The following is a 13281-nucleotide window of genomic DNA, read 5'->3' as shown; positions in this document are numbered from 1 at the left end:
CTTATTACAGGCAAGGTGCGTGGAGGATGTGTACTGGCACATTTAACAGCTTAAATCTCTCTTGTACTAAAGAGTTAACCAGCTTACAAAAGTGAAACACATTTTTGAAGTAAATATTGAAATGTGGGGTCCACTGAGTATTCAAGTCTGTTCTGCGTAGAAGAAAACATCTTCATGCCTTCTCATCTCAAGAGAAAACAGACATCAGTTTTCAGGATTTTCTCACCCAGCAGTGTCTCCACATATGCATAGACATGAATTATCACCTGACCCTGACAAACAAACCTGACTCTAATCTCATGTCTCTGAGGACCCTGAAGTGAATTTGCTGTGACAGACCTAGAAAACATTGGTAATGCTTGCATCAGATATTTCTGTCATAATTGCGCCACAACCTGCCCAGTATTATACATACTTTAAGCTAACATTTATTTTAAGACGAGCCTGAATTGTTTTTCTTTATTAGGCTACAAATACCACTGAGGTTATCCTTGGGTCCAGGAAGGACTCAAAAATCAACTCTCAGCATCAGTGTTACTCTTCACATCTTTCCTTCTTAGTCACATCTCATTCCCCATTGTATCATACCTGATGCAAAATGTTACACTACTCCTTTACATTTGAAAGGTACTTTCCTAACAAAGAAAAAACAGCCTATTTATTGACCAAATTGTAGTTCACATTATCCCAAGCATAATTGGATTAGCGTAACAGAGACAAGACACAAAGACCCATAACGGTTCCCTGAATTAAGTTTTTGGATGGATTAGCTTTAAAGAGCATGGATGCATACTTACAGAAGATATTTTTTTTTGTAGATCATGGTGATCCTTACCCCTTTGATGGGAAGGATGGACTTCTAGCTCATGCATACCCACCAGGTGCTGGAGTACAGGGAGATGCCCACTTTGATGAAGATGAGTTCTGGACTCTTGGAACTGGAGTGGGTAAGTGCTGGAAACTCAAAGCATAGAAGCATAATGAAAATAAATTAATCCAAAAATGTGCGTACAACAAGGTAATCTAAAGAGCACAACTAATTAGATAAGTGTATTAACACAAGCAACAACTATATCCTCGGTTACTTCACGTACATTGTTTGTCAAATATGTCTTACAGTTGTTTTGGCTTATTAATCATAATAAGAACACTGAAGATTTACTTCTCCAGAGACTATGGGCCAAAAAAAATAAAACCCTGCTGCTTTCAACTACATCCCTCGGATGCCACATCCCCTCAAGTGGATTCCCTGATTATGCTGACTGGGAAAGAGGAAAACATATGTTGCAATAGACCAGTGATGGCTAACCTTGGCACTCCAGCTGTGGTGGAACTACAAGTCCCATGAGGCATTGCAATACTCTGACAGCTCTAAGCATAACTCAGGGATGCAGAGGCATGATGGAATTTGTAGTTTTGTCACATCTGGAGTGCCAAAGTTAGCCATCACTGCAATAGAATATAAGGAATACGTGTAAAAGCTGCTAACGCTATCACTAGCTCAGCCATTACTCTTGTCTCATATAACAATAGTATTAGTAATTGTGACCATGTACCCCATAGCACATGCATAATAAAATGCTGCCTCCTGCAGGGAGTGCTTTTCAGCTAACATGATTACCTGATCAGGCTGCTAGGGTTTTTTATCTTTTACCCACAAACCTCTCTTCCAGCCATGCATCCACAGCTAAGTCCTCCCTGCTCACATAACCAGCATCAGGTCCTAATAAAGTCACAGTCAAGTACTCCACCTTATAGATCTTAATTCGTGAGTATTTTCATAATGTCTCATTCCTCTCTTTCGTCAGTGGTGAAGACTCGCTTTGGTAATGCAGAAGGTGCACAGTGTCATTTTCCATTCATCTTTGATGGTAAAGAATATTCCTCTTGCACAAGTGCTGGACGATCAGATGGACACCTCTGGTGCGGCACAACAGCCAACTTCGATCAGGACAAAAAATATGGCTTCTGCCCCAGTGAATGTAAGTGTCAAGGGATACGAATTTCAGACAACAAGCAGAAGACTCATCTGGAGTGTATAGATTTCTTCTTAGGAGTACTCATCGACAACAAGTTAAATAGTCGTACTCAATGCCAAGCCACTGCAGCTAAAGTGAACAAAATTTTGGGATGCATTAAAAGGGAAATAAAAACTCGAGATGCTAGCATAATATTGCCCCTGTTTATCTCTCTAGTAAGGCCACATCTAGAATATGGAATTCAGTTCAGGCAACCACATTACAAAAAAGATATTGCAGTTTTAGAGCAGGTGCAGAGACGAGCTACAAAATTGATACGTGGGATGGAAGGTCTCGCTTACCAAGAAAGGTTAGATAAACTGGGTTTATTTAGTCTAGAGAAAAGATGCCTTAGAGGAGATCTAATTAACATGTATAAATACATAAGAGGGAAATATAATAGCTTGGCGGATGAGCTTTTTATCCCTAGGCCTTCTCAAAGGACTAGAGGACATGATTTGCGCATGGAGAAAAAACGTTTTAGCCATTTATTTAGGAAAGGGTTCTTTACAGTAAGAGTGATTAAGATGTGGAATGCATTGCCACAGGAAGTCGTTATGGCAAACTCTATACCTGCATTTAAAGGGGGCTTAGATGCTTTCCTTGCGTTGAAAGACATCCATGGCTACAATTACTAGGTTATGCCTAATGATGTTGATCCAGGGATTTTATCTGATTGCCATCTGGAGTCGGGAAGGAATTTTTCCCTTTTGGGGCTAATTGGACCATGCCTTGTGGGGGTTTTTTCGCCTTCCTCTGGATCAACAGGGATATGTGAGGGAGCAGGCTGGAGTTGTACTTTGTACTGGTTGAACTCGATGGACGTATGTCTTTTTTCAACCAAAATAACTATGTAACTATGTAACTATATAATTAGCTTGGCAATTGGCCAAGGAATTGCAGTCATCACTCTGTTACATAGTTTAGTTGAAAAAAGGCATTCCTCCATCAAATCCAACCAGAAAATAAATAAATAACTGAACTTTAGGTACCTTTCTCTCCTGTACCCTCACATATCCCAGTTGATCCAGGAAAATGCAAAAAAAAAACCTTACAAGGCTTGGACCAATTAACCTTTAATGGGGGAAAAAATCCTTCCTGACTCCAAGTGGCAGTCAGACAAAAAAATCCCTAGATCAACTCTGCTAGGAATTAACTAGTAATTATAGCCACATATGTCCTTTACAAGGAAAGTGTCCAAAACTATTTTAAATGCAGACATAGAATTTGCCACAACTACTTCCCGTGGTAAAATATTCCACATTCTACATGTACTTTGTCCAGCCAGAAGATAGGTAACATGTGGAGTGGTAGAATCCAAACATGAAACTGTGGTGTTGCTTGCCTGGCTATGCAAGGTAGCATATCTAAGTTGTATTGGGTTGCATATTTCTGGGATTGTTACATAAAGACTCTAAGGGAGCGTTCACACTGCACGCGTTTCCAGCCGCGTTTTGGAAACGCGTGCAGGTGGCCGATACGCACGACATCAGACATTGCATAGAGTGCAATGTCTGATGTTCACACTGCATGCGTTCCGGACCTGTGCGGTCCGGGAACGCATGCTGCACGCAGATTTTGCTAAAACGCGTGGCTGTCCCATTCACTTTTCAGTGATGGGATCAGCCACGCAACGCACACAAACGCGGATGGCCATGCGTTCGTACGCGTTGCGGTCCGCACGCGTTCCGCACGCATGGCCATCCGCATTTGTGATCTGAACGGGCCCTAAGGATCTGTTGATAAACAACATGTCCTTGTTCCATTGTTCAGATATTGGGTACCTGAAAAGTTTAATAAAAAAAAAGTGGTCCACCCATGATTCCTAGAGGTAATTTCCTTTTCCCTTGTGTACATCCCATAAACATAGGCTGCTGAATACATTTTTGCTGACTAGTAAGGGAAAATACAATGTTGGCGTACTTATACATATTGCTTGCATTACTGATTTTAGTCCTATTTTCTAATACTGGCTTGTAAGTATGGACAGCATAAGCTGTTACTGTGTTCTTATGTTTAATGATGAGCTAGTGAACTGACTCGGTTAAGAAATGTGCTTCTATTTGAAAACTAGACAACATGTGCTTCTAAAAGGTGCACACAGTTTTTGAAGTATTTCCTCCTCCTCCTTCACTGTAAATTGTTCCTCTGCATACCTTATATCCCCTGTGCAGATCATATCAGCTGTTCTACACAGTAGGCAGTAGGAATAATGAGGAGTTAGTTCCTACTGTAATATAACATGCAATATCGTAAGCACAGTTGCCATCTGTCACGATAACAGCTGAGTAATATTCTGATTATTTCTTAAGAATTATTGGTAGGTATCCTTACTTGACTTGACTTTACTTGTTATTTCTGCAGTGCTCTACACATTTGATGGGAATAGTGATGGTGAGCCCTGTGTCTTCCCATTCATTTTTGGTGGAGAATCCTACTCTAGCTGCACCACTGAAGGGCGTACAGATGGATATCGGTGGTGCAGTACCACAGCCAATTATGACAAAGACCGCAAATATGGCTTCTGCCCCAACAGAGGTAAGAGCTTGTGACAGCATCACCTGAATGCAAGATGTGCCAGACCATGTGTCTGATTGCCAACACACCTCCAGAGAGCTCCAAGCATCTTTAGTATAGATTAGTGATGGTCATGTCTAGAAGAGCTTATGGAGAAGCATGTGATTTGTTTGATCAGCTGATAGATTTGCAAAGCTCTGATTTACTGTGATCATATCCTGCATTAGCACACAATGACTAGAAAAGCAGACTTACATATCTATCACTAGACCAAACTGATCACCTGCTTCTCCATGAATTCTCCTAGACATGACCATTACTAGTGAAAATATAAGTGATTCAGCAAACATGGACTGGAGTTCTTCAATATCTATTATGTGGTAAAAGATTGCTGCATATGTTTGGGTGATATTTAAAGATAGTGGAGGCTGCTGAAGGCTAGTAACATAGAAGTTGCGTTATTGTAGGCTCATGCAAGTGTCTCCAGTGAAAAGAACTTTAAAATAAATAAACTCGAGTTGACCTGGAATTATTTAAGGCTCAGTTCCAGGAATAAAATCTACTTTAATTTTGGATAGTGTAATTTGCCATGCACTGATGAGGACCAGAAAGTCCGAAACATGCTGTCTGGATGTAAGGTTGATGTGGCTCTGTAAAATGTATAAGCTATAGGCTTGCTATACAGCAGCAGCTTTTGATGTGAGCCTAGCTTAAAGTGCATAAAGAGATCATTTGCATATACAAGGGTGAAGCATCATGGAAAACCACCGTTGCTCACTTAAAGCCACATGTTGTCACAAATACCTTCCATTTTAGGAAGGCAAATTACACAGAACATTGCTTTTTAGTAGGAGGGCTTTTCAGTCTCTTTTAAGCTCTTGTAAAACAAGTAAGAAAAAACGAGAGCCCCAATAGTGCAGTATGTACTTACAGGGATAGAAATGTAGCTGACTATGAGATTATACTCACAAACAAGGGTCGCCTCCGAGGCAACCACTGTAAAGGCAGGTGAGGATGATAACCCTGTCCTCACTCAGGTAAAATTGTCACTCTTGGTAGAAGGAAGATAGGTGAGGACACACCCGTTCAACAAGGGTGGACAACGATAATGATTGGGTTTGATGGTAAAGAGGTTCCAAATAGTGTAAAACACTTTAAAATATAAAAAAAAGGCAGTGGTGCACTTACCCCTAAGCAGTCGGACACAGGTTGGCAATTTTAAAAAAGCAGTGCTTAAATAACACAAAAAACAGCAAAAGCTCTGCTTCGGCGCCAAGCCAAACAGGATTAGCAGATACTCCACTTTATTTTTGCCTGAGGAAGTGGGTGAGTCCGTGAACCGCGTCTCAAGTGGAGTGGTTGCTGTTTTTTGTGTTAATAAAGTTGAAAATTGGCAACCTGTGTCTGACTGTTTAGGGGTAAGTCCACCACTTCCTCTTTTTAATATTTTAAGTGTTTAACTCTATTTTGTGCCTCTATACCATCAAACCCAATCTTTTAAACCCTTATACATTCCTAGTGGATCTATGTCACCATAAGCTGTCTGGGTATTCTGTATTTCTATCCAGTGTCCCCATTGGTAAGATTCTCCATTATTTCTTGTCCAGACAGGAAGAGGGGAAATCATTCCAAGACTGACAGATTAAGCAACAAATAAAAGAGTTTTTTTTTTTTTGCGGAACTGTTTTGTTTTTTACTACAGTCTTTATTTACTGTCCCTGGAAATACCAGTATTCCTGTTAAAGCCATAAAGCCCCATGGTGTTGCCAGAGACAGGAGGTTTGGGGGCACAAACTGCAATAAAAGCCCTCCACATATTTCAAACCCCTTTGTGCTATTCAAAACTAACACACTTCCCCTGCTCTCTGGAATTAGGCTTAAAAAGAAAACTGTTGCTGTGGCTACTGCATGCAACTGCAATCACACAACCACTAATTTTTAAACATCTAAGAAACCAGGACTATCATTTGTTATGTCTCATATATGGCCCTTGCAGATACTAACCACTAAATAGCAGAGACTTTTTCATTAATCTAGTTCAGGCTTTCTGGATTACTTAGGAACTACTGCCTGGAGATGCTCCAATATATCATAAGGTGCCTTAGTAAATTAGGCCCATTTATTGATGGAAAATGCTACTACTAAAACTTCAGATGTGACTAACCCCTTCATTCCTCTTTCAGATACTGCCGTGACTGGAGGAAACTCTGCAGGAGACCCCTGTGCTTTCCCCTTCACATTCCTAGGAAAGACATACGATCAGTGCACAAGTGATGGCCGAGGGGATGGGAAGTTGTGGTGCGCTACTACCTCAAGCTATGACCGTGACAGGAAATGGGGCTTCTGCTCAGATAGAGGTACATAAATGTATCTGTTTTCTCTTCAAATACCCAATAAGATGAAGGCTAGATTCACAGTGGTCAGTTGCATGATGCACACATTGGCCTCAATTCACTAAACTTTATCAAACACTTTATCAAACGTTTGTTAATTTACCTCATGGGTAAAATCTAATTTTGAATTCACTAAGGTCTTATAGATTTATCAAATGTTTTATCGATAAAACATTCAATACATCTATAACACCTTAGTGAATTCAAAATTAGATTTTACCCATGAGGTAAATTATCAATAGTTTGATAAAGTGTTTGATAAAGCTTAGTGAATTGAGGCCATTGTAATGAGTGTGAACAGCAATGAAGACTAGACATAGACTTAAATACAAGGCCTGTAGGCAGTGAGTTAGAATAACGTGATTAGTTACAACACAGTACTGTGAACAGGCCCATAGAAATCCATGATCAGTGAGTTGACATGAATTATTCTCCAATGCAACTGAGCACCGAGAACTAGCCCTCAAGAAAACAAAAACAAAATGTTTATGAACCAATCTGATGGTGCATTTGAAATAAAAATAGGCAGTATGAAAATGTATCTTTAAAGCTTCAGGGCATATATATCTTTTTTTGCAACATCACTCATGAAGATATCACACAAATTAAAGGCATGTATGATGATATTAGAGTTAACCCATATATCTGTGCTTGTCCCACAAACTACAGATTGTAGTTCACTACACTAGCAGTTACTTCCTTCTGTTGTTGCATGACCAGCGCCACTGTGAATAGTATATTTATATCTGGTGTTAACTAGGGATTGTTAAAAAATGCAAATAGTTCTGAGTTGATGCAGGAATATGCAAACTTCTAATGCAAATGTGTGCAGTTTTGAAAATGGGCCAATTAAACTCAACCTTAGCAGAAATTACTTTTGCATTGCAAATGTGCATAATCTTGCATCAACTCAGAATGATGTGCATCTCTTTGACTATCTTTAGTCCTAATTGTTAATATTTCTTTAATGCTGAACTCCTCCTTTGAACCAAGTTATGTGGACGAAAGATATAATGTCTCTCCACTTTTATACAAAAAAAAGAAAACTGGCGATACTATACTGTGACAATACAAATATTTTTGAAACTTCATTGTATTAAAATTGGGTTTCCTGTTAAGTCTGTAGCTGGATTAAAGGGAACCAAAAGTGAGAGGTATACGGAGACTGCCATTGTCATTCCCTTATACACAATGCTAGTTGCCTGACTTAATCCACAACAGTTTCCTATTTATAACCAGTTGAGTCTGAATATTAATTTATCATGTGAATGCATGTAGTTTTCAATGTGACACTTTGGTAAGTGCAGAAGAGAAGTTTTTCCCTGATGTTCCGGAGGGTCCTGGCGAAGAGGACATGGGAATCCTCTATAGGCGAAGCAGGGTCTGAACTATGCTCCCTCCCCCCATAGCAGTAATGTTATACTGCTCGGGACGCATAAGGGCAATTCTGGGTTTTGGAGATCACTGGACATTAGAATTACATCGCACTCTGAGTTGAGATGTTTCGTAGGAGAGATAGTATTTTACGTTGTCGGGGATTTGAGCGGTAGCAGGGTGGGCCATCATTTGGCTCACCCTGCGCCCAGCTTACCAGCAGTGTACATATACGTACGTGCTATACGATCTAGAGGCTTTCCTCTTTTTAGGCAAGTTTTTTTCTTTCCCCCCAACGTTTGCCTCGTGTCCCCTTTAAAAACAAACACTTTCATATCTGACAGCAGACAATGTCAATGAATCCTCCTTCACTTGATGTCTTCCACCTGACTTCACAAGACTTCTGACTGCCATTACCTCACTGCAGGAACTGTGAGATCAGCAGGAGGGATGGAATTTCCCCTGGCCTGGGTTCAGGAACTTCCCATAATGCCTAACATGACTTCTGACCTGGAGTCAGCTGACAGGTGGGGTTTGTGAACCGGTGTTCCTATCAGGATTTGCTGGTTCACAAATATGGTAATTGCGGGAAACTCCATTCCTATTGGCCAGTTGACTTCAGGTCAAAGGTCATTCTGGGATTTTAGTTATCTTCTGGTGAACCCATGTTCCTGTGAATGTCATCCCTAGTTAGCAGCTGTGTACTACTACAGTGATGCATTGGTAATTGGAAGTCTTGACAAGTGGATCTGACCAAGTGCAGAGGGAGATCTTTGATAAGGAGCAGTCAGCTATTGAAAAGTGGCATAAATACTGCCAGTTGGTTGCATTACACAACAACCAGATGGCACTTGTTTACAGAGAAATTAGTAGCTATACTGCAGTTCAGCCATCTACGTGAAATCATGAGCTGCCCTTACTAATTAGCATATACAGTAAAGCTATGAGGGCAGAACTTAACTTTCTGGATGAAGATATCACCTTCACCCTCATAAGTAAAGAAAACCAAAGCCCTCTTCAAAGTGTAAAGTTAGCTAAAAAAAAAAAAAATTAGACGCCTACAGAGAGGGAAGGCTCTGGATCTCATACAGCCTACCCTGTTCTCTCTCCAAGTCCTTGGTCCATTGTTGTCTCTCCAGGCCCCCACCCCTGAAATTCCGTGCCTTCATGAGTCTTTGGAAGCTCTAAGGTACACGAGTGCTTCTGGAGCTCTTCAAAGGTGTATACAACCAGTTTGTTGCATAATGTTAACAGGAGGACAGTGGTGGACTGAGGGTAGGTAGAGAGGACCATAAATCTCTATGGGATCCAGAGCCTTCCTTCTCCATAGGTATCTCACTATTTATTTTTTTATGTGACTTCAGTATTACTTTAAATGGAATATGCAAGTATGGAATTCTCTGTGAATAGAATTTCCCTCATATATGGTTCCTTACACACAGGTTACAGTCTCTTCCTGGTGGCAGCACATGAATTTGGTCACGCCCTTGGCCTGGAGCACAGTGACGTCCAAGATGCTCTTATGTACCCTATGTACAAGTATGTGAGCGAATTTGAGCTTCACCCTGATGACATCAATGGAATACAGTACCTGTACGGTATGTATCTAAGTTGTTTTGCCCAATGTGCCCAATCCCTACAGAACACCAAGTGCTTTTATTTTTTCATATTTAACCCAGTTTAGATGATCGGATGTAATTGGGAATTAATTGTCTCTTAAATCATTCAAATTCCCTTTCTTCTGTCACTTCTAAAACATTTTTGATGATAACTATGCTGTTGCTGGGCAACCAGTGAATATGGACTGATTGTGAGAGAAAGAGAAAAGCTTATAGCCGAACTATAGCCATTTAAATGTTATTTAGATATGTGAGTGAAAGACATCAGCTTAATGTAAATAATATTTTCAATATGTATTAATGTTTAAAAACTTTGTCTCTATTTTTAGTTTTTAATGATATAGGTTTATGAATTCAGTTAATATTTCAACTTACATATGAGTTTAGCAACACTGCTGAGTCGTAACAACTTTATTATCAAATCATGTCCTCGTATGATAGAAGGTCTACTTTCTTGAAAACAATAGGCATTGCTATTTGCAACTATCTCTGTTTATGTTTGACACTAAAGTTAAGGATACACACACTTCAATTTTAGGTAATTTGGGCACATAGGAAAAAACTTTCCGTGAGCAAGTGAGAGAGGAGTGGCAATGGCTTGTGATGTGATTAGATTAGATGTGTATAGATTTACTGAGATGGAGTATGCAGCGTGGTTTAGGAATCGATCATTATCCGATTGACTCCTGATTAGAGAGGGATAGAATGGCTTGATATATCAGGCCGCTGTCAACCTGCTCACTGCAGTACAACACTATGAAACCTTACTTTTGTGTTACTTCTGCTTGTTATTCCCCCATGCTATAACCACACTCCATCTCACACAAAATTGCCATTCCTGATCAATTTAACATTAATTGAGGGGGTGGCTTCTTTCCTAAAGAAATTTGACAAAAACATAAAAACTAAAAAACATCTAACAGCTAATCTATGAAAAATGTTTTTTAGTGCAAGGCCACCTAAACATGGGAGGTTTTCAAAGCAAATTTCTACAAAACAAAATGAAGATGATGGGTGATGCTGCTGCAGATATCCATGAAGGTTCCATGGAGTTTATAATACTTCCTGATATAGAAGTTCAGTCATGCCTCCTTGGCCACATCATAACTTATCTCTGCACCAGTCAAGGGTTACATCATGGTTAGGTGATGCTAGCGCTGTGGCGTCAGCAAAGAGTGACCACACTTCTCTATTGGGAAATCCTGTAAACTTTGAGGACCCAACAAGGCTTCCTTCAAACTAATTAAAGTAGGGGTGATGGTACTTTGCAGCTTAAGGGTATGTTCACACTATAACGCAGGCATAACCCAATTCACACTTAAATGCATGCACTATTTCATAGCTTGGTCAATTGCTTTGGAAGGTGTGCATTTTCGCACAGTTATTAAGAAATGCACTGTATGCACACAATCCATTACAATTGCAGCAATGTGAATATGCCCATATAATTGTATAGACAGTGAGATCACATGTGGTAACTAATTGCCTTATGGCACAACACAATACAAATTGAGTCTGATCCAATTCACTTTTTCCTAAGTTTTTTCCTAGGAGATATTTTTTTCATTTTGTGTTTAAATTTCCTTTTAGCCTTTTACAACTGTAAATGTAGCAAAAAGTAAGTGAAAAAGTACTGTTAAAATTACTTTGAGAATTGTCTTGCTTGCTGGTGGCTTAAAAGTGAATTGGATCGGGCCCATAGTGTGAAAGCATCATTCCTCACAGTTTTCCTTTTTAATTTGGTACTGATTTGCTCTAAGAAACACATTAATTAAAATATGCAGTAGACAAAACAGCTCTGGTGTTCTCTGCTGTCAGCTTTTGTATGTATATGATATATTGCGACACAGCAGAGCAAGTCATTGTGATTAAGTAGAAAACATGCTGCAGACAGCAACGGACAAAGAGGTGGAACATTATGATTAACGCTTTGATATATTTTCAGGTCCTAGAACTGGTCCAAAACCCACTCCACCAAAGCCTACCAAAAAACCTAAAACTACTGTAGCTCCCACAACCCCACCTACAACCACCAGGACCATCGCCACCACCACCACCGCCTCCAGTGTGGATCCAACTGACTCTCCAGTAGACCCAACACAAGATATCTGTAAAATAAAGGAATTTGATGCCATTGCAGAATTACAGGGGTTACTTCACTTCTTCAAGGACGGGTAAGAAGATCACCAAATCAAGTGACTATAAAACATAGATACATTTTTTCTTCCTGAACATGATTTAGTCCAATGTATTTATTTTGTTTAGATTATATTGGACATTGCCTGCAAATGGCCCTCCTAAGTCTCCCAAGAAGATCTCCAGCACCTGGCCAGAGCTTCCTGCCAACATTGACACTGCATTCCAGGATTCCAAGACCAAGAAGATCTTCTTTTTCTCAGGTAACAGTGGTTTCCTATGACATACTTCCAATATACAATAACTTGGCTAGTGTAAGGATCCCAGGGTGGACACTAGTCTCCCTTCAAGGCCTGTACCCCAATTTGAACCCCAGAACAAATGAACTTCTAGAGTCAAGACAGAAAGCAGAGTACTGTAACATATCCAGAAGATCAGAAGATCAGAAAGTGGACAGTTCAGGGGATAAAGGAGACTCTTTACCAAATTCAGAACAGGGATTCATACACTCAGGTCACTCAGCGGGTGATCAAAGAGATCAGACAAGTCAGATTTAAGCTAATAATCATTCAGGAGTGATCGGTCAGCAGATATCCAAAGGATATAGCAAGATAGAGAGCACATCCTAGGAGATCAGGCAACTGAATGCTATGAGAGGGCACTGAAGTGTTGTCCTAGCAAGGCTTTATAAGAAGATAATCAGGTTCACCTGGAATAATTAAGGATTCACAGTGGGGACAATTGGACAGTGGTGCTCATGCTGCAGCATTTAAGCCACTGCTACAAGGTGACATCACGCCTGCCCCTACTATTCTCCTCCATAGAACTTCAGTGAAGAGTAATATGGGGCAGAAGGCAACAAGAGGGCATTCACCGACTGAAAGGAAAGGCTGCCGATGAGGTGCATAAACCATCTGAACAGTGGAACTGATTCCAATACATGTTGCTATATGCCTACATAAGAGCAGGCTTTGCCAACCTGTATGTCTACAGATCTTGTCATTTTTCACAAGCCTGACATGGGAGGACAGTATTACATGAAAATACTGTGCTTAAAACATCAAAATACAACAATTGTTATGGATTAAACAATACATACCATGTATTTTTGTATGCATTTAATAGAACATTATTGTAAATGATTTATTAATTAAAAAAAAGTTTTGCAAACTAAAAAAAGAAAAATGGCTGCTGCCTTCATTTATAGACCCTCATCAGCTCCTT

The 13281-nt window shown here is 39.9% G+C and overlaps 1 protein-coding gene across 1 annotated transcript in view; it reads left to right on the top strand.

Moving 5' to 3' along the window:
* Positions 1-13281, top strand: part of MMP9 (matrix metallopeptidase 9) — a 30679-nt gene that overhangs the window by 6411 nt on the left and 10987 nt on the right. Inside the window, exons 4-10 of the mRNA XM_068261930.1 lie at positions 819-947; positions 1809-1982; positions 4383-4556; positions 6719-6892; positions 9745-9900; positions 11867-12095; positions 12187-12320. Of these exons, the coding sequence (XP_068118031.1) occupies positions 819-947; positions 1809-1982; positions 4383-4556; positions 6719-6892; positions 9745-9900; positions 11867-12095; positions 12187-12320 (1170 nt within the window). The remainder of the gene's footprint in view (positions 1-818; positions 948-1808; positions 1983-4382; positions 4557-6718; positions 6893-9744; positions 9901-11866; positions 12096-12186; positions 12321-13281) is intronic.

Source organism: Hyperolius riggenbachi, chromosome 12 (genome assembly GCF_040937935.1).
Source record: "Hyperolius riggenbachi isolate aHypRig1 chromosome 12, aHypRig1.pri, whole genome shotgun sequence".
Taxonomy (NCBI): Eukaryota; Metazoa; Chordata; class Amphibia; order Anura; family Hyperoliidae; genus Hyperolius; species Hyperolius riggenbachi.
Note: the sequence above shows the minus strand (reverse complement) of the source record. Positions and strands in the feature narration are given on the sequence as shown.